At 42.5% G+C, this 20,748-nt stretch overlaps 1 protein-coding gene across 2 annotated transcripts in view; it reads right to left on the bottom strand.

Annotated features, from left to right (window-relative positions):
- Positions 1-5,907: 5,907 nt before the first annotated feature.
- The window catches only part of Golga5 (golgin A5), a 28,016-nt gene continuing 13,175 nt past the window's right edge, over positions 5,908-20,748 (bottom strand). For both annotated transcript variants that reach the window (XM_052185206.1, XM_052185207.1), the window contains 7 exons: positions 18,935-19,105; positions 16,418-16,546; positions 13,705-13,803; positions 10,809-11,034; positions 9,119-9,224; positions 7,902-7,965; positions 5,908-6,368 (listed from right to left, as the gene is read on the bottom strand). In XM_052185206.1, the coding sequence (XP_052041166.1) occupies positions 6,288-6,368; positions 7,902-7,965; positions 9,119-9,224; positions 10,809-11,034; positions 13,705-13,803; positions 16,418-16,546; positions 18,935-19,105 (876 nt within the window). In that variant the 3' untranslated portion in view covers positions 5,908-6,287. The remainder of the gene's footprint in view (positions 6,369-7,901; positions 7,966-9,118; positions 9,225-10,808; positions 11,035-13,704; positions 13,804-16,417; positions 16,547-18,934; positions 19,106-20,748) is intronic.

The following is a 20,748-nucleotide window of genomic DNA, read 5'->3' on the forward strand; positions in this document are numbered from 1 at the left end:
CATGTCTGTGTAGTATCTGTGCTTGTATGTGCTCTAGAGCACAGAGAGGCCAGAGGAGGACATCAGGTGTCCAGCTCTCTCGTGGTTTACCTTATTGCAACAGAATCTCTCATCGAACCTGGAGCTAAACTAGCAGCCAGAGAGCCCCAGGATCCTCCCTTCTCTGTACCTACAACGCCCTCCCTTCTCTGTACCTACAACGCCGGGATTGTAGATGTGTGCATGGCCATACCCAGCATTTTATATCAATGCTGTGGATTCAAATTCTGGTGCTCATGCTTGTAACAGCAGACATTCCTACCTGAGAAGCCATCTCCTGAAAGCCCAGAGATTGTTCGTTACTAAGTGATCAAGCAGCCTCGCAGATGTCTTTGCCTCTCGACTTGATGCACTGTCCTGGAATCTTCTATGGCACATTTGTCCCCAAAATGTTGGTTCTGAGTCACGGTCCCCAGAGCTTGTTGGTCAGGCAGCACAGTTGAAACAGTGAGCTCTGGTTTCAAAATATAAGGCAGGGAGTGGCAGAAGACACCCCACACTCACCTCTGGCCTCCATAATTGTGCACATGTGTGTGCTCACATGCGCATAGAGACACACATACACAGTTGTATGTTCATTTGAATAGAAAGTGGCTGTTGTTTATATTGAGTCTTTATCTCACCTCCTTCATTTTTGTTTGTTTTTTGTTTTTCGAGACAGGGTTTCTCTGTGTAGCCCTGGCTGTCCTGGAACTCACTCTGAAGACCAGGCTGGCCTCGAACTCAGAAATCCGCCTGCCTCTGCCTCCCAAGTGCTGAGATTAAAGGTGTGCGCCACCACTGCCCGGCCACCTCCTTCATTTTTTTAGACACTACAGGGAATCGAACCCAGGGCATCACACACGCCATTCAAACGTTTCTGCTGCCTAACTACACCTCCAGACCATCACAGAGGGATGGGAAAAATCCACTCCAAATCACCTTGGCTATCTTCCTACCCCCAACACATATTTGCTGAACGCTGTGTAGCTATCCTGCTTCTTCCTAAGTTGTCACTAGGGAATGGGGGGAGGGACAGGGCTGAGGAACATAGGCTGGTTAGAATTTTACAATGAACATGTATTTGTGTATTGTATGATTAAAAAATACAACTAAAATGAAGATTGTGGGCTGGGGATAGAGCTCTGTGATAGAACTTAGCTGAGAGGGGGGAGGAGGGGAAGGGAGGGAGGGGGAGGGAGAAGGGGAGAGAAGGGGGAGAGAGAGAAGGGGAGAGTGGGGAGAGAACTGTATGTTTAGCAGTACCTTCAGCAGTGGTTGTCAACCTGTGGGTGCTATCCCCTTTGGTGGTCAAGAAAACCCTTTCACAAGGATCACCTAAGACCAGTAGAAAACACAGATATTTACATTATGACTCATAACAGTAGCAGAATTACAGTTATGAAGTAGCAATGAAAATAATTTTATGGTTGGAGGTCAGTCACCACGACATGAAGAACTGTATCAAGGGGCTGCAGCATTAGGAAGGTTGAGACCCACTGACTAACAGCTTTCTTCCTCTATTTCTAGATATTTCTATAGACATGCATACACAGCCAAAGAAAAACGTCCGGAAGGGAACAGGCCAAAGCATGCTGTCTGGCTAATGTAGATAAGTGGTTCTGAGAGTGAGCGGGTGATATATTTCTCTTTAAACGTGTGTCTTCCACAATTAAGAAATGCTACTCTAATAATCAGGGGGGAAACCCTACTTCAGATGATTTGAAAGGCTTTTAGATCCAATTTTATGGCTAAAAAAATACAGCAAATGCTCTTATTTACCTGCTTTGAGAGTATTTGTCCTTTGGTGGCTAAGCAGGTAGGATGAGCCTGCGGCAGCCCTCAGGCAGAATTAAAAGTCTAGTGTCCCCTCAGTCCTGGACCATCAAAACAGCAGGCCAGCTTAGTACAGTGGCTCTCAACCATCGTCCTATGCTGCAACCCTTTAACACAGTTCCTCACTGTGGTGACCCCCAACCATAACACTATTTCATTACTACTTCATAACTGTAATTCTGCTACTGTTATAAATGTCACAAAAATGTCTAATATGTGGAATATCTGCTATTTGACCCCTGTGGAAAGGTCATTCACTCCCCTCCCCCCAAGAAGGGTCGAAACCCACAGGTTGAGAAACACTGACCCAGAGGGACCTTACCACACCCGCAGCCCCGTGGACTCTTATGGCCACAGTGCTATCTGTTATTTATGTAGTGCAGGCTTGTCTAGGCTTTGAGGGTAAAAGCAGTAAGACAGGTTTTCATGGGCATTGAGGATACACACTCCATTCATAGTGTTGAGATTTATTTAATTCTTGGATTCAACTAACCTAAGCTGCAATCATGAATCAAAGTGGGTTGCTACTGGTTGATGTGTTCACAAGCACCAGCTGGCCACTTATGAAAACAGCGACAGAGCAAGCACCAGAGACAAAAGGAGTCAAAGCCTCTGTGGAGAAGAGGCAGGGCAGGGCAGAGGAAGGAACCTCCTTTACCTAGGTACCACTTCATAGAATGTTTGCAGAATCCTGTCAAAATACCCTGTATTGGAAGCCTTCTCTGCCATGTCATATCCTGGCCTGTCTTTGGGGAGAGACTTGCAGACAATGTTGTACTTTCTCTGATGTACTTTGTACTCTTTGAGTACCCTGCAAAGTTCCTGTCGAAACCTGGTACCCATAGTAAGGGGGTCTGGAGGGGAGGTCTTTGGGAGGTGAGTTACAGAGGGCAGAACTTATCCGAAGCAGTTGTGAGGCAGCTGTCTGAATCAGGAAACAAAAGTGTGCCTGTACTGGTAGCTTAGGACTCCTCAGCTGAAGAACTGAGAGATCAGCTTCTGTTATGAGCTGTCGTCTGTGATGTCTAGTCCCAGTTGTCAACTTGACTGTATCTGGAAGGAACTACAATCCAGAAATGGAGGACACACCTGCAATCCAGATCTAGTGGCCAGGAAAAGTTTAGGCCCAGGTAAGGTGGTGCACACCTTTAATCCCAGGAGACAGAGACAAGCAGATCTCTGAGTTCAAGGACAGCCTGGGACAGAACAATTCCAAGTAAAGAACAGTTTAGGTCTAGATGTGGTGGGACACACCTTTAATTTGGGCCACACCTTCTGCTGGAGGCCTACATAAGGACTATGGAAGGAAGAAGGCTTCCTCTCCATCTGTTTTTACTTGTCAGCACATCTGTTGGAAACACCATCTTCAGGATTCCAGCTTATACAGAAGACCAGCTGAGACGCCTTGCCTTGTGGGACTGAGCAACACAGCTGGCCATTGTTGGGCTAAATGGACTGCAGACTGTACATCATTCCAATACTTTCCCTTAATACATATAGACATTCTGTACATTGTGTGACTCTAGAGAACCCTAAGACAGCATCTATAGGGGCTTGAGAGATGGCTCAGCAGTTAAGAGCACTGACTGCTCTACCAGAGGTTCCGAGTTCAATTCCCAGCAACCACATGGTAGCCCACAACCATCTGTAATGGGATCTGATGCCCTCTTCTGGTGTGACTGAAGACAGCTACAGTGTAATCATTTATAAAATAAATCGTTAAAAAAAAAAAAGACACCATCTATATAACTTTACTAACAACAGCTTTGGGGTGGAGAGTCCTGGCACTGGCTCCTCTTGAAGAGGACTGATTACTAGCATTACTAGATTACTAGCACCCATAGCCAGTGGCTTACAACCTGTAACTCCAGCTCCAGTAATTGAAACCCTCTCCTTTCCCCCATAGGCACCCCCCCACACATTTATTTTTTAAAAAGGTTTATTTATTTTATTTATATGAGTACACTATAACAGAGAGGAGTGGGGCCACGGCTTGCCCCTAGTGGCCTTCTGTCAGCCAGGGTTTACCTCTAAGGGTTTCCAACCTAAAATCACCAGCTGCAGTCCAAGAGGTCAGCCTCGGGAGCCATGGTGGAATTCTAACAAACCTAAACAGGTGGAGAACTTCTGGAGGGCAGGGATGAGACAATTCCTCAAAGCTGTGTTTATATGGGTTCTCTGGACATGTCATAGGCCAGATATAGGGTGGGAGCAAGTGACTTTGCAAAGCTAATAGGTGATTATCTCAAAACGAGGGGCAGTAGCAGCTGTGACAGGCCGCGCTGGCTGAGAGGTCTGCTGTACAGCTCTGCGGTTATACTAGCCTTTCATCACTGGTGCAACCTGCTTCCTTCTCCTCAGAGAGCTAACCCTTAATTCTAAGAGGCTGAAGAGGGGAGAGGCCCGTTTGCTTCTGGTGGGATAGTTAAGGCTGGTCCCAGACCCAAGTGTTGTAGGCTACTGGCCCTTGACCCTTTCCTGACTTCTTGTACCACACTGAGACCCACTCTGCCATTTCCAGCACTTGGGTGACCCCTGGCAACTGGAAGCCGGAGCTCGGTGAGGCCTGCGGAGTGCCCTACCCCACAGGTAAGCTGAGACCTGACTGGATTCCGGGCCCTTTACCTTTGACTCTCCTGCTACTCAACAGAGATCATATTTTTTTTTTTAAAAAAAAATTTCCTTGGAAAGTTTTGCTCTGTAGCAGTAGAAATGGTGGTTTTCATAAAGGACAATTTCTAGAAAGGGAATTTTTAAAATAATGTTTTTCAGCTGATACCTATCAATACAAGACAGACAGTCCATATATGCATGTTTGAAATCCCTTTGACTTCAGATACTGGACACAAGAAGAACTGATTTGGCATTCCTGCAAGCCTTCTAATGAGGTCAAGGTTTTACATTACCTTGCCCAGTTTGTGAGTGGTCAAGAGTAATGAATCTGAAACTCAATTAAAGGCAAGTGAGTGCAGAACCGGAAACACTTAGTCAAACACTGCCAAAGCCAAGAATGTGCAGACTGGACAAAAGACTTACAGATGTCCCAGCGAAAGCCAGGACTCCACAAAGACGGGAAGTCTGGCAACACAGGCTGAACATGTGCTGTTTTCCATTTAAGGGTAGAACCTGGTTTTAATCATTTTTCTGAGATGTTTCCAAATGAAGAAAAAAACCTCTTAAAATCCATTAACAAGACTGAGCTCTCGCTCACTTGTTTGATACATCCAACTCCACAGACTGTCACGGCTCATCCCAGTAGGAACCCTGTATCAATCTCACAGTCTCAGTGCTGAGCTCTCTGCCAAGCCCCCAGTTTATGTGATGTGAAACATCCTGCCCTCTTCATTTCCGATACACTGAAAACTAAAGCCCAAGTATGCCTAACATTTAATTATAAAAACTAGGAAGCATCCATTTCATGATGTGCAAGGTTCTGAGGGCTTTCTATGGCCCCTGTGCCAGTTCAAGTTGTGGCACTGGTCTCACCAAGGTTCTCAGCGGGCATTCAAGTGAGCACATCAAGACAGGCCCTGGGGGGACTGCTCCCACTCGCTGTCCAAGAGCCACCCGCCTTACCTACATACAAAGAGACTGCCAGGACTTGGGTGACAAAGCAAAGTGTGAATCTAGAGAGGAAGACAGAGAGGAAGGACAACTCCAAGGCCATGCTGGTCACACAGAAAACTGTACTTACTCACTGTATGTAGGACCCTGGCTTCAGTATTGGTCAACAGACATCTCCCACAAGCTACAAGCAGCAGCTTGACGCATCCCATGAGATACACACTGGGGAAAGCAAGACAACTTGGGTAGAGGGAAGAGCAGTGGGAACCACTACAGCCCCCTAGTGACCGCGGCTGCGCACTCACTCATCGCCATTGGAAAGGTTGTCTTTAAAGGGGATTAAAGTCATTATTTAAAAAAGAAAAGAAAAAAAAAAGAAAAATGCACAGTGAATTTTATTTATGTATTTAAAAAGAATTATACCAAGAATCTAACATGTAAAAATTAAATATTTGCAGTTAAATATATGAAAATATAAAGCACTCTAAGTTATTAAAAAAGAAATCTTTTTATTTTTATCCCTAAATACAATTAGTTTTCCTGATTATAACCCATAATCAGTGTCACCTAAAATATAGAAAGGTCTGTACAGAGGTTAACAACCCCCGAATCTCTTTTTCTCTCTTTCTCTATACATATCTAGGGCAATTGAACTCAGAAAAGGTCGAGCTTAATTTACCAAGTTACTGTCTGCATTTAGAGATTTATGGAAATAGGGGAGAGTCAGACATCAGAGAAATAAATTAAAAGATGAAAATCTTTCCATGAGGAAACCATCTTGTGCACTGTTCCCAGCAGTCTTAGTGTTGTTCTTTCTGCAGAGCCCAGCTCTGGACAATGGCAGGCACTCACGGGAACAGGGGCTCAGTTCACTTGCCATACGGTTGGTCATGGTGCATTTCTGGTGAGTAAGTCAGCAGCACAATCATGACCCAGAGGTGAAGCAAAGCCTAGAGGGAGAACAAAACAATCATGCGTCGGCCAATAAATAAGTCTTTATGTGCGGACTGTACAGGAGGACAGGGACCATGCCTTGTCTTCATACCCATCTGGGGCAGACTCGGGAACACGGCGGGGGCTCAGTATGTGTTTACTGGCTGAATAATGGAGAAACGTGTGGCTCAGTGAGCTCAGAAACTGAGCTGCACACTGCAGACCTCTCAGCTGAGAGGAGAGACTGAACACCAAATGTTCATGACTCGCATGTATCTGCAGAAATGACCTAGCGGGTGACTATGCAAAGAGGGCTTGGCTAGCACTGCTAGACAGACACACATCAGCTGGCAAGACCTTGTAGAACAGTTAATGGCTAGTGTTGTGAGGGACAGTTTAGCCAGCTTTGTCAATGGAGAGATGGGAAAGTACACTTGACAGGAACAACATGTCAGTGATAGATGTGAATTGGTGACACATTTATGGCTTCCTCAGGGCAGTATGAATGCCATGAAGCCCTATTGGTTGGGGTGTGTAAACTCTGCAGGACCAACACACAGCATTCAACTGGCACCACTGCCTGTGGTGGTTTGAATATGCCTGGCCCAGGGAGTGGCACTATTAGGAATTGTGGCTCTATTGGAGTGGGTGTGGCCTTGTTGAACGACTCGTGTCTGAGGGCACGGGCTTTAAGATCTTCGTCTTAGCTGCCTGGAAGCCAGCCTTCCCCTAGCAGCCTTCAGATGAAGATGTAGAACTCTCAGCTCCTCCTGCCCCATGCCTGCCTGGATGCTGCCATTCCTTGATGATAATGGACTGACCCTCTTAGCCTGTAAGCCAGCCCCAGTTAAATGTTGTCCTCCTAAGAGCTGCCTTGGTCATGGTGTTTGTTCACAGCAAACAGTCCCTATGGGGTACACCCTAAATCCTTTCTGATATCCTCTTTTTCTTCCTTCCCACTCATCCTCCTTTCTTAAATCTTTTTATTTAGAGGAATAATTCTTCCCTCTAGTGGAACACATAGAAATTTCTATTAAAAGTAGGTTTCTATTTCCTAAGAAAATAGCCGTAACTCAGCTAACCTCTTAAAGACATCCCCACTCAGCAGAATGGACTTTCAGGCACAGCACACATAAACCAACATCACAAACTACTGCAACTGATTCTGCAACTAAAAACACAGAAGAAAATGCACTGGCCTTAAGATCCTTCTAGAAAAATAAAGTAAAACACATGAAAATAATCAAAGCAACTTTATAGCATTAAGATAAAAATTAAACCAGCTGTTCTAACTGTATTTTTGTCATTAGACAGGTTTAAAAATGGAAGTGACTGTTAACCTACATTACAGCTAATTTTATTGGCAGGAAAACTCTGAGCACTTATTTTCTCAACATAATAAATGCTAACTTGTAAAGTATTTTAAGAAAAGCTTAATGGTCAAAAATGAGCTGTATTCTCTTTCAAAGTTGATTGATAAAATACGAGTAAGATTAGCAGCTAAAACAACAGACGGAAATCAAGTGTGGTATTACTTCTTCATTACTCACCATATAGATAATTACAAACACTCGTGCTATGGGATATCTTCGGAGAAAAATTCCCAGGCGAATACTGTGCAAATGATGAGAGAAAGGGTATTATACTTAAGGCAAATCTTTTTGAGCTAATAGCCAATGTTTTTAAAACCTCACTCACACTATTTGTGTGACTACCACCAAAAAAATGACTCACCTGATCACTTAAAATGTGATGACACAGGAAGGCCACAGCGAACAAAATACTTCTATCATTATTTGGAGTCAGCAATTAAGACTTCAGCACAAGCATTTACTTGGAAATGGTTAATCTAGAAGTTTCTGCACAGACACACTTTTCCAGAGGACTAAGCCATAGGAACTGAAGCAAGGCCAGGTGTGGTACACATCTTTAATCCCCACACGGGCAGGTGGTATGAGGCTAGCCTGGACTATACAGTGGATTCTAGGCCAGAGTTACAAAGCTGTCTCAAAAGAAGACAAAACAAACAAACAAGACAGAAGAGGAAGGAAGGAAGGATGGACGGACAGAAGGATGGAAGGACAGATGGAAGGAAGGGGATAAGGAGCTCAGGCAGACATGAGTGACTGTGACAGAGCAGTGTGATGTACGTCCTCACATCCTCACTGCTCACAGCTCTTTGCAGGCTTTTCCTTATCAAGGTATGTGTGTGTGCGCATGCGTGCGTGCGTGTGTACGTGCTTGCGTGCTCAAGTGTGTGCGTGTGTGTACAAACACATCTTTTCCTTCTTACTACTGCTAACATTTACACTGCAGTTCCTACAGGTGCTAGATGGAATACATGCACTTCAGACAGTGACTTAAGTCCTGTGGCTTCAGGAACTTTTTCTCTCTTTTTTTTAGTTTTTTGGTTTGTTTGTTTGTTTTTTGGGTTTGGTTTTTTCGAGACAGGGTTTCTCTGTATGGCCCTGGCTGTCCTGGAACTCACTCTGTAGACCAGGCTGGCCTCGAACTCAGAAATCCACCTGCCTCTGCCTCCCAGAGTTCTGGGATTACAGGCGTGCGCCACCACAGCCCGGCAAGTAACAACTTTAACAGTGCTTAGCCACTGGCAGACTGCCTAAAGTAACTTCACAGAGTCTGGGAGTATGGAAAAGGAATAAGGGAACTGCCACTTTACTACCTCTGCCCAATGGGCTCAGGGTGACTATTCCAACTGGAAGACATTAGTTAGGGCCCATCACTCCCGCTGAGTGGCACTGCTTACCTAAACTGGTCAATGGAGCTGGCAGCTTTGCGAACCTTCCCATACATTCCTGCCAGATTAGTTTCTGTGTCATTAAAAAGAACAGGAACATTTCGCAGGCGTGTCCCTATTTAAATAAGAGAGCAGATTAATATAGTAACACTAAAATTGACTTTCTAAGAAAACTAGAGTTGAAAATGTATCAGATTATATGAAGAAGAATTTAAGACTGTTTCTAAGCACTACCCCCAATGTCAAAGAAACCATAACACAGATCAACCAAACAAAATGCTTCAATGTCCACAAGATCCTAGTAGACAATAGGAACTTTACACCCTTTGGTGCTGAGAGTCAACATCCCTGGGCTTTGGCTCTGAGAGGGGTGTGGCTTCTGCACCGCTGAGGATGTGGCTGCTAGGTGGGACTGCTTGCTCACTCTCCTTTCCCCTGCTCCATTAGGACAGCGGCTCATGTACCTGAACTATGTCTCTTTCTCTTCCTGGAAAACTCCCTCTCAGTGTTTTCCCATCCTAGTACATAACAACTCCACCCTTGCACCCACTCAGACCAAATCTTTCACTCTTCTTTTAAGCTTTATATGCAATCTGTCAGTAAGTTCTGCCAGCTCACTTTTTAAGTAAATTCTCACATCCCTCCATGCCCCACTAATCCCATTCTGAGCAAAACTACCATCCCTTACATGGATTAACGCAAAGGCACCCTGGCCGCTCTGCCTCTACTCTTAGCCCCTCTGAGATTTCTGGGTTTTTGTTTGTTTGTGGTACTTGGGGGAAAACCCAGGTAGGTCACTTATATGTTAGCAAATGCTGCACCACTGAACCACATTACCGGACCAAGTCTAAGTCACCCAGAGACACCCCACCACAGTGCAACCAGATCCCTACCTACCTAGTCAACATCCTCATGCAGGCCCTCAGCTACCCCGAGCTCTCTGAACCCATGGCGCACTCCTCTCAGCCTCGCATCCAGGGACACAGTTCCCTCATGGCTTGCCAGCTGCGTTTTAGACTAGCTAAACACTGTTCTTCCAGACCTCCTCAAGGGCACTTTCTTATCATACTCTCTGGAACTTTGATAATCTGTCTCTTTTCAACTGGATTTTCCATTGGCCACCCTATTCAAATTACAACTAATTCTCAAATCTGGCCTTCTCTCTTTAAATTTTTTATTTTTAAATTAATGTTAAAGTCAAAGACCTGAGAGATTTGCTCCATGGCTTTATATAGGCTTTATGAGGTTCTAAAGTTAAAAACTCTGACATATTGATATGGTACTGACATACTCTTTGAATATGCATCTTAATAATCTATAGACTTTGCTATCATAATTAAAGCACATGGACAAGCATGCCAATTAAGAAAGACTTCAATACTGAAAGTCATTTACTAAGGGATCATGAAAACACATTAACTGACCTGAAATTTCTATGCTCCCGAATTCCTGCTTTGTCTGTTTTGTCAAGTATCTTATTATTCCAACGTGCTCCCCAATCTCAGGCCCTCTTTGTCCAAGTCTAACCTCATGAGATATTACTCCAGTACACATATTTCTGATGATTTTACTAATGGCACAGGACTCAGGTCTTACATTGGGAGAAGAATCACTAAAGAAAGTTTCTTTTCAATAAAAACAGTCTTTCTGTAAAATTTCAAGATCATAATTTTTGGCACCATGTCCTTTCTAGTGTTACCTTCACCATTGTCAACTCCAGACATGTTAATGGAAGACCCGCTGCTGGGCCCCGTGGAGGCAGAGTGCATCTGCTGCTCGAGGCGCTCCAGCTGGAAGACCAGCGAGTTCTTTTCTGTGCTGAGGCTCTCCAGCATGGTCTGCTTCTGGATGAGTGTTTCCGTTAGCTGATGGAGTCGGCTTTCGAGCTCCGACTGGCTGCTGTTGCTTAAGGTTTTGTTGGTAAGCTGAAGGGTAAGTAGTCACTAAATCAGTACATAGGCTCTAAGCTGGAGGGTACAGAACGGAAGTGAAATGGGGCCTCGAGTCTCTATAATGATTTTCTCACTGGCTAGACGTGATTCTTAAACCAAATCAGCAAGTGGAGAATGTAATAGAAGGGGATATCTCCTGAAAGTCATATAATACACTTTATATACAACTATTACTATTATTGTGTATTAACTTCTTTGCTGTTGCTGTTATGAAATGGTCTTCTTTTGTAGCTTTAAACTCACTACATAGCTCAGACTAGCCAATTTATGACTCTCCTGCCTCAGCTTCCTGAGTGCAGATGTTACAGGTAAGTCCCCATCAAATTTTGCTTCTGTTCTGGTTTTGTATCATGACTACATGTGACTATGAAGGTACACTGTAAACTGTATTTTTTTTTTTTAATTTAATTTATGTAAGTACACTGTTGCTGTCATCAGACACACCAGAAGAGGGCATCTGATCCTATTACAGATGGTTGTGAGCCACCATATGGTTGCTGGGAATTGAACTTAAGACCTCTGGAAGAACAGTCAATGCTCTTAACCAGAGTCATCTCTCCAGCCCCTGTACACTATATTCTTACTACAGTGACATGGTCAAGTTTACAGGCCACAGTTCAAATTTCTTTCTTTCTTTCTTTTTTTTTTTTTTTTTTTTTTGTTTTGTTTTTCGAGACAGGGTTTCTCTGTGTAGCCCTGGCTGGCCTCAAACTTGGAAATTTACCTGCCTCTGCCTCCCAAGTGCTGGGATTAAAGGCATGTGCCACCACCACCTGGCCCACAGTTGAACAGTATGGCACTGTGGAGTGCAGCCCCATGAGAGGCCGTGCAGCCCCATGAGAGGCCGTGCTCTACGATCCCCTAGCCATGTGACTCAGACAGAACAGAACAGAACATGCCCGTCGTCACACACAACCCGATTTCCATTCTAGCACCAGAGTTGGCTTTTCTGTTCCTGAGTTTCCTGTGAGAATGAACTTTCCTAGAAGAATAATACATTACTCTATAGATGTTTTTTTTTATTTTATTTTATAGTTTCATGTTTATGAGTGTTCTGTCTGCATGTATATCTGTACAACCATTCATGTCTAATGCTCATGGAGGCCAGAAGAGCGTTCTCTGGAACTGGAGTTACAAATAACTGTGAGCCACCATGTGGGTACTGGGAATCAAGCATCCTAGGTCTTCTGGATGAACATCCAGTGCTCTTAATTACTGAACTATCTCTCCAGCTCCTGTATATATCAGTTCACAACTGGTTTATTCATTCACCTCTAGGGACACCTGTTTTATTTCCAGTTTAGACTGTTCATGAATAAATGCAAAACTCAAAGTGTTTTTGTGGGATACACCTAGAGTCACAGGGAAAATGGACAATAACCTCACCAGAAACAACCTGCTGCCTGCAAGAAGCAGTGGTGCAGGACTGTAAGCCTAGAACTTGGAGGCCAAGGCAGAAGGATTACAGTACATTCAAGGTCACTCAGGACTAAATAGCAAGACCTTGTTTCAAAAACAAACAAACAAACAAACAAAATACAATTTAAAAAAAATGGAGAGCCAGTTTCCCCAGTGCTGTGCAGTAGCCCACAGCACAGGTTTCTTCTCAGCCCAAAGCCGAGCCACTGTCTTGGGAGTGGAGTGGGACTAGTCCTGATGACCCTGTGACCCCGGGCACCTACTCACACGTTCAGCCCACTAACAACAATGGTGTAGCAGCTTCCTGTCAACAGGAATTCTAACACTGGTTGTTTGCTTTCCAGAGCTGGCCATGTCTAACATGTCTGAGGCAGCACAGGAGGGCAGAGGAGGGGTTGGGAGCCTCCTCTTCAGTCTGCGGCTGTCCTCCTTTCACGTCTGCCTGCCTTTTGGTAAGCAGAAATTTAAATTTTGATGAATTCAGTTCATAGTTTTTTCTATGACTAGGCTTTTTGTGTCTCCTCTAAGAAATTTTTCTTCTAAACTGCATAAAGGGGATCTGATACTTTCTTTCTAGTCCTTATAAGTTTAAGCCTAGCCTCATCAAGAACAATCTTTAAGGCTGGTCATGGTAATACATACATTTAATCCCAGTATGCAAGAGGCAGAGGTAGGTAGATCTTTGTGAGTTTGAGGCCAACCTGGTCTACACTATGAGTTCCATACCAGCTAGGACTGGAAAATGAGACACTGTCTCAAATAAAATAAAAATAAAATAAAATAAAATAAAATAGACTTTACAAAAAAGACAATGATTTTTTTACTGTCCCATACGATAGTCTTGAAAGAATGAAAACCATATATAGGCGCCATTAATTTATATTTTAAGAAACAGAAGTGTAGTGACTTTATAGCTGTCCTATTAATTGATATTGTGAAGATCAATCAGTATATTTTTGAGAGGAAAAAGAAATCATGAATGTGATAATCAGCATGAACACACTAGGGTGAGAAGCTGTGACGTTTTGGAGATAAATCTAACCTCCCATGAAATGGTTACAAGACACTTCTACAAAAGGAAGCCATAGTGTATACAGATGAAGATTCAGGAGGTGCGAGATGAGACATCTAGAGCAGTCCCAAACCTCACAATGAATTGTGAAGGATACCGAAAGCGAAGGCCCTACTGAAGCAACTCAGGTCGCCCACTTTGCCCATCCCTACCTGATTCCTCAGTTTTTGAATTTCTTCCTCTCGATCTTTAATCCTGCTTTGTAGTGTGTTCTTTGTTCTATGCAGATCTTCCTCCATGTAATGGAATTCCTAGAGAGGAGTGAACAAATCAATCTGAGTGTGCTCCATGACATCTCCACTGCCCAAACCCACAAGACTCAGTTCATGTCACAATCACACTGTATGGATGTGCATGGGTCTGACGGAAAGTCAGTACTTCAGCATGATGCTGTAAGCATTGCTACTAGGATAAATCACTAGAAAATACAAAGTATTCTTACCTTACAGCAATGAGGAAGAATGGGACATCATTTGTAAATGTAAGATTTATTATAGAATAGTATTATTACTTATAACAACAAACTGAAGAAATTTGGTATTTATAATAAAGATTGTGCTGTTAGTAATATAATGTTCATAAATGATTTTTTAAAATATAAAGGGCTCAGTGGGTACAAGGCTGATAGTCAGGTAAAGAGTTACCAGAAGGGTTTCTTCCATGTTCTAGGTCTGTACAAATTCAAGGCTGAAATTGCTCAAAATGGTACATATTAATCCTAAAATTAAATACTGCATCTGGAGTCTCTGATAAGTAAGTAACCTACAGCAACAGTCAGCTCATGTTCCTCTACTTCATAATTTTAAAAATGGCATTTGAGAGAGGTTACAGGAAAACATCTCCCATAATAAATGAATATTATCCTCTATCAATCACATTAAACTGCTGCCCTTTGATATATAGCAGCTCCCTGAATTAACTGCAATGCAATTCTGAAAGGACAGCTAATCTTATAATTACATTAACTAAAGCAACCTGAGATACACATGCCTTGAAGCTCTCTGCTTGGTTTTTCTCTTAACACTTACAAAATAAATGTTAAAAACAATTTCCACAATAAATCCAAATGAAAAACTTATTTAAAGAATTTAAATACACTTGAAAAGATAAAGAGAATTTAAAAATACATAAAATTAGAAATGTTATGAGTGATATAGTAAGAATCACAAGAATAATTTTTTATAAATTGAATGGTACCGACTTTTTACCTTTATGAAATAAGATAGCAAGTGCTAACAACAGCAGTTTGTTATTACTATGCCACTTTACATGATTACAGTCAGGAGATATCATTATTAGGTGTAGAATCTTACTCTGAGAATGTGGCTACAATGTGTTCAATATAAACTGCTTCAATATAAAAATGAATGGATATACTACAATATACTGATGTAATAAACTAATTTGGCTTGGGGAACTAATAGAAAGCAGCTAATATGGCGCCAACAGAGTTCCTAGCAGGGAAAGTAGATGTAGTGAGCACAGTTTTGTGTTTTTTACACACCCTGACAGACAGATGGAGACAATTCTGGGCTCTGGGTTGATGACACTGGTCTTTATTCTTTACTCATGTTATAGTATTGGGCAGTTATAACACCATTCTGTGCCCAATTTTCCATCTGTTAATACAACAACACAAATCACAAGCTAGAGGGATGGGTTACAGTTAACAACATTTTATGCAAAATTATGAGGACTAGAGTTCAGCTCCCAGCATCCATTTAATAAGGCAGATGTCCTGTAGCCCCAACCCTGAGTGGATGAGGGCAGAGACAGGAGAATCACAGGGGTTTGCTGGTTCTAGCTAAGCTGAGACCAGAGCTACACCTCTAGGAAAAGATGCTGTTTCAAAGGAATAAGTAGAAAGTGACAGAGGGCCAGGAAGTGGTGGCACAAACCTTTAATCCCAGCACTCAGGAGGCAGAGGCAAGTGGATCTCTGAATTCCAGGCCAGCCTGATCTACAGAGTGAGTTCCAGGACAGCCGGGGCTACACAGAGAAACCCTGTTTCAAAATGGCCTAAAAAAAAAGGAAAAGAAAAGAAAACTGGAGGCTGGTGAGACGGCTCAGCAGTTAAAAGCATTGGCTGTTCTTCCAGAGGTCCTGAGTTCAATTTCTAGCAACCACATGGTGGCCCACGGCCACTCTAGGGGGATCTGATGCTCTCTTCTGGCATGTAGGTAGGTGTACATGTAGCAGAGCACTCATATATGAAAATAAATATATATTTTTTAAAAAGTGATAGAGATGAACACCTGATCTCTAGCATGTGAACATGCACAGGCAGCTGCAGCTATAGACGTATACTCGTACACAAGCCTCACAAATAAATAAACCTTAGAAAGCAAACTAACAAACAAATTCTAGCACTTGGGAAACAGGCCACAGCTGCCAGGTGTGAGTTTGAAGCCACCCTGTACCACAGAGTTCCAAGAAAGCCAGTACTACACAGAGAGATCCTATCTTAAAAAACAAACAAGAGGGTGCATGCCTTTAATCCACACCCCCTCCCAAAAAAGTGAGAGAGAGAAAAGGCTCAGGTGGTAAAGGCACTTTCATCAAGCCTGACAACCTGAGTTCAAAACCCAGAACCCATGTAAATACCGAAGGAGAGAACCAATAGCACAAAGTTGTCCTTTGACTTCTACAAGCAAGCAGTGGCATATGTGTGGTAGCATGCATGTGCCTATACTCAAATATCATGCACACAAAGAATAATGATAAACAATAAAAAACAAGCAAATAAACAAAACCTCAAACCAGAGAGGGTGGGATAGAAAGGCAGGAGGAACCCGCAAGCTCCCAGCTAACACTAATTCTCTGAGCCCAAGTTACAGGTTTTCTTGTGAGGTGCCCTCTCCTTACCTGTTTCATCCGGTCTAGTTCTGTCTCCAGCTCTTGCTTGGATGCCCTCTGCTTAGCTACCTGGTCTTGCAGATCTTGTAATTGTTCTCTTGCTGATTCAGCTTCACTGACCTGCTGAGCCTCCATGTCCTAAGAGCCACACATGTGAAAACAAAAAACAAAGGGTTCTGTTCAACAGGTACTGAACCACCATCACATCCTGTGGACTGGGCTCAGCAGTTCCCAGAGGGTAAGGGATCACAGGAATTAAATCAGGTACTTTTACTATGTAATTTGGTTAGCAGTGAGTGAATGACAAGGATGCCCCTGCTGCCTAGCCCACAAATGGCCTAGCCTTATGATTGAGCAGTAGTTGGCTAGGCAATTCATGCTTCTATTGAAAAGTTAACACTTTCAAAGAACAATACCAAAAGTGACTTCACTATAGTAGTTTTGTTGCTATAGGCTGTAAATAGTGTGCGTACCACCCATTAGCACACAGAGAGAATATCTATGCTGACATTACCAAGGTTAGCATGTGAGCTGGGTTTTTTTGTTGTTTTGTTTTGTTTTTTGACACGGGGTTTCTCTGTGTGGTCCTGGCTGTCTTGGAACTCACTCTGTAGACCAGGCTGGCCTCGAACTCAGAAATCCACCTGCCTCTGTCTCCCAAGTGCTGAAATCACAGGCATGCACCACCATGCCTGGCCTCTTACCATATTTCTTAATCACACTTTTTCAAACTCACAAGCAAGCTAGAAGTAGTAGTGCATGCCTTTAATCCCAGCACTTGGTAAGGCAGAAGCAGATGGATCTGTGAGTTCAAGGCCAGCCTGGTCTAAAGATCAAGTTCCAGGACAGTTAAGACTACACAAGAGAAACCCTGTCTTGAGAAAGGAAAATAAACAAACAAATCTTCCAAGTACAAAGACTAGAGCTCCAGGTTCCTGCATTTCTCCACACAGGTTAACCACCAGCTCATGCAGCAGCGGGAGAGATGAGAGCCGACGTTTTCTGCATCTCATCCTTTGAAGCACTGGCTTTATTCATTTTGCATCTCTTCAAACACTTGAACTGAGACCACAACACAATCCTCCAAACTCACACACTTTTGTAGACTCAAAGGGAAAAAACACAATTATTTCTCCCAGCTTTGGAGTTCACAGGGTAGCAAATTAATCTTTGCCACCAGCTCAGCGTCAGACGGAACCCACAGTGGCTAAGAGCTGAGCTCTAGTCCTTGCTCTAGCACTTCATCAGCTTTTTTTCTTCTCTGTGCCTAAATTTCTTTAAAGATTAGAAGAGAATTAACACCTCCCTCTCAGGGCTACAATGGAGGAAATGTGAGGACAGGTGTCTTGTGTGTGGCATTAAGTGCACAGGAAATTTAACATAATGATTACTAGCAACTTTCTAACATTTGCTATGTAAACCTATTTTTAGTTAAAAGATTACTATGATGCTGTCTCTGGATGAGGAAGGGCATGCCTGCCACCGTGTGTGAGTGAGAGGACAATGCGAAGCCAGCGCTTTCCTTCCACCCTCACTTAGGCTCTGGGGATTGAGCTCTGCGCGTCAAGCTTGCACAGCCAGTGCCTTTATCTGCGGAGCCGGCTCCCAGGTCTGCTAATAGCTTCTTTACTTAACTAGATGTAATGCTTTTCACAGATCTAATACAGATTTTCTAAACTTCTTCAGCAGGGGCAAGAAAAATAGGTCAATGTTATTCATGATGCTGGGATGAAATATTACAAGTTCTTCTTATGTTGTTTACCCAAAAAGGGTTGAACAGATAATGAGTAAATTTAGCATCTATACAATTTCTAATTTGACATGACTAAATTCTTTGGAATTCATATATATTTACAAAATTTAAATGATTCTACTTAGAAGGAAAAAGACTAGAAGGTTCATTACCCTGCATTTATCTATCACCAGAGACTCTACCTTATGACATCTGTGTCAAAGATCCCCTATATTTATGTGGAATAAATGGCCCAACTTATTGTTTTGTGCTAGGGGAACTGGACTAAAGGCTCCCAAATGCTAGGCAAGCAAGCTATTACTGAGTCACATCCCCAGATTGTTACTTTTAGATTAAACACAGCACTTATACACAAACTACAATTATACGACTATGCATAAAACTGTAATTAGTATCTGGACCCATGCTAATACAAGGAAACATTTCAGTTTTATAGAGAACCCCAACTAATTTACTTTTAAGTAGCAGAATTCAAGATCTAAACATTTAAAGATCTATGTCAGTTTCCTGGTGCAACTTGAGGCTTAAGTACACAGCAGCACACGGTTCACACCTCACATATATTTGTGACCCCTTGGAATTAGAGTCAGTCAACAGACAAGAAACCTACTCCTGTAGATATATTTCTACATGATAATTAACATTACAGTAGAATGAAACACACTGTTAGAATAATGCCATCTCCTCCTAAGATACAGAATCATAACCTGATTACAAACTGATGATATAGCTGGAGGAAGTGATTGTCTGGGATGCTAAACAATGGATGTTACCTGTAACTCAGATCTCAGCTGATGTATCTGGCCCATCAGCTTCTGGATCTCCTCCTTCTGCATCTCCTTCTCATGCCGAAGTTCTTCAAGTTCCATGCTGCTAGCAGTACTGCTGTCTAGGCCTTCAAAACTCGAGCCTTCCTTTAAGCTGTTGATCAGTTTTTCTTTAGACTGTTGTGAAACAGTATAATTAAGCAAAGATAATATCAGCTCATTTTTTTAAATTTATTTATTATACCTGTTTAAGTATTTTGCCTATAAGCATGTCTGTGTACCATATGAAGGCCTGGTTACCACAGAGGTCAGAAGAGGGCATCAAATCCTCTAGAAGTAGTACAGATGGTTGTAAGCTACCAGGTGGGTGGGCACTGGGAACTAAAGCCTCTCTAAGAGCGACCTGTGCTCTTAGCTTCTGAACCATCCATCTATTCAGAGCCTTGCTTATACTTTATTTATTTACTTGTACATTTTATTTATTTATTTATTTATTTATTTATTTATTTATTTATTATGCCAGAGACTGGGCCCAGGGCCACACACATGCTAAGCACACTTCTCCACTGAGCATTATTCCCAGCTAGCTTACATAGTGTCATCTCACCATATGGAAACAAAGCCCTAGACATTTACCCACAGAGGGAATACATTGCTTATTGAAACTGTAGGGATAAAAATGCAAGAGATCCCTGGATCTTAGTTCCCATGAACATGTTATAGTTGCAAATGTTTCATAAGATTTCCCTCTAATTTTTGCTTCTTATTCTTTTTCCAATAATACTCCAAGTTGGCACTTGGCACTTCACTAAGAGCTCTGTGAGATAAACATAACATTCCTCGCTAGAAAGCACCCTTTGCTTCACAAACTAAACAGGAAATTAGTAGCGCCAGCAGAAGAAAGCAATAAACTCATGCAAGGGGGGAATTGGTCAGATTATTCAGAGTTCTAAGCTGGATAGGAGGCCTCACCTGAAAGCATGTCCAGTGACACTGAAATAGAGCATATGTAAACATACTGAGAAAACACAGGAGCATGATGGTGTATGGGAAAGCACTATGGGAGGCAGCACAGGGAGTTCCTGTGGGTGATGCCAGGCTAAATTTTATTTATTTTTGTTTTGCTTGAGATGGAGTCTTGCACTGTAGTCCTAGTTGGCCTTGAACTGGTTGAAATCCTTCTGCTTCAGCGTCCTAAGTGCTAAAATAACAGGCAGGTGCCAACTTATCTGGATGCCAAATTATTTCATTTGACTTGGTAGGGTAAATCAAATTACCAGACAGTGAGCAGGGAAGTGCTGTGACAAAGAGCATTTCAGGAGGGTTGATCAGGCAGTGTGGCGTAGCAAGAGTACAAATTATGATCCATGAGCCTATCTGGCCAGTTTCTGTACAGCTCAAAAGCTAAACATGTTTTTTCACATTTTAAATGGATTATAATACGTAAAACCAAAAAAATATACCATGGCCACCATTTAGCCCATAGATTAATATATAATACTTACTATGATGGTCCTTTACAGATATCTGTGAGTCCCTGACATGAAGGATGAGCACAAAGAAGAGATCACTAGATCCCTTATGAAGATGTTAGATGATCTTATCAAGATCAACGTATAAAGTTCCCATTCTCAACTAGTAAGAATTAAATCTTTCATCTATAGAATTTTAGCTATTTCTCTTTCAAAAATATTTTTCCTTTCCTTTTTTTTTTTGTTAAGATTTATTGTTATATCTAAGAACACTGTAGCTGTCTTCAGACACACCAGAAGAGGGCGTGAGATTTCATTACAGATTGTTGTGAGCTACCATGTGGTTGC

Source organism: Apodemus sylvaticus, chromosome 6 (genome assembly GCF_947179515.1).
Source record: "Apodemus sylvaticus chromosome 6, mApoSyl1.1, whole genome shotgun sequence".
Lineage (NCBI taxonomy): Eukaryota > Metazoa > Chordata > Mammalia > Rodentia > Muridae > Apodemus > Apodemus sylvaticus.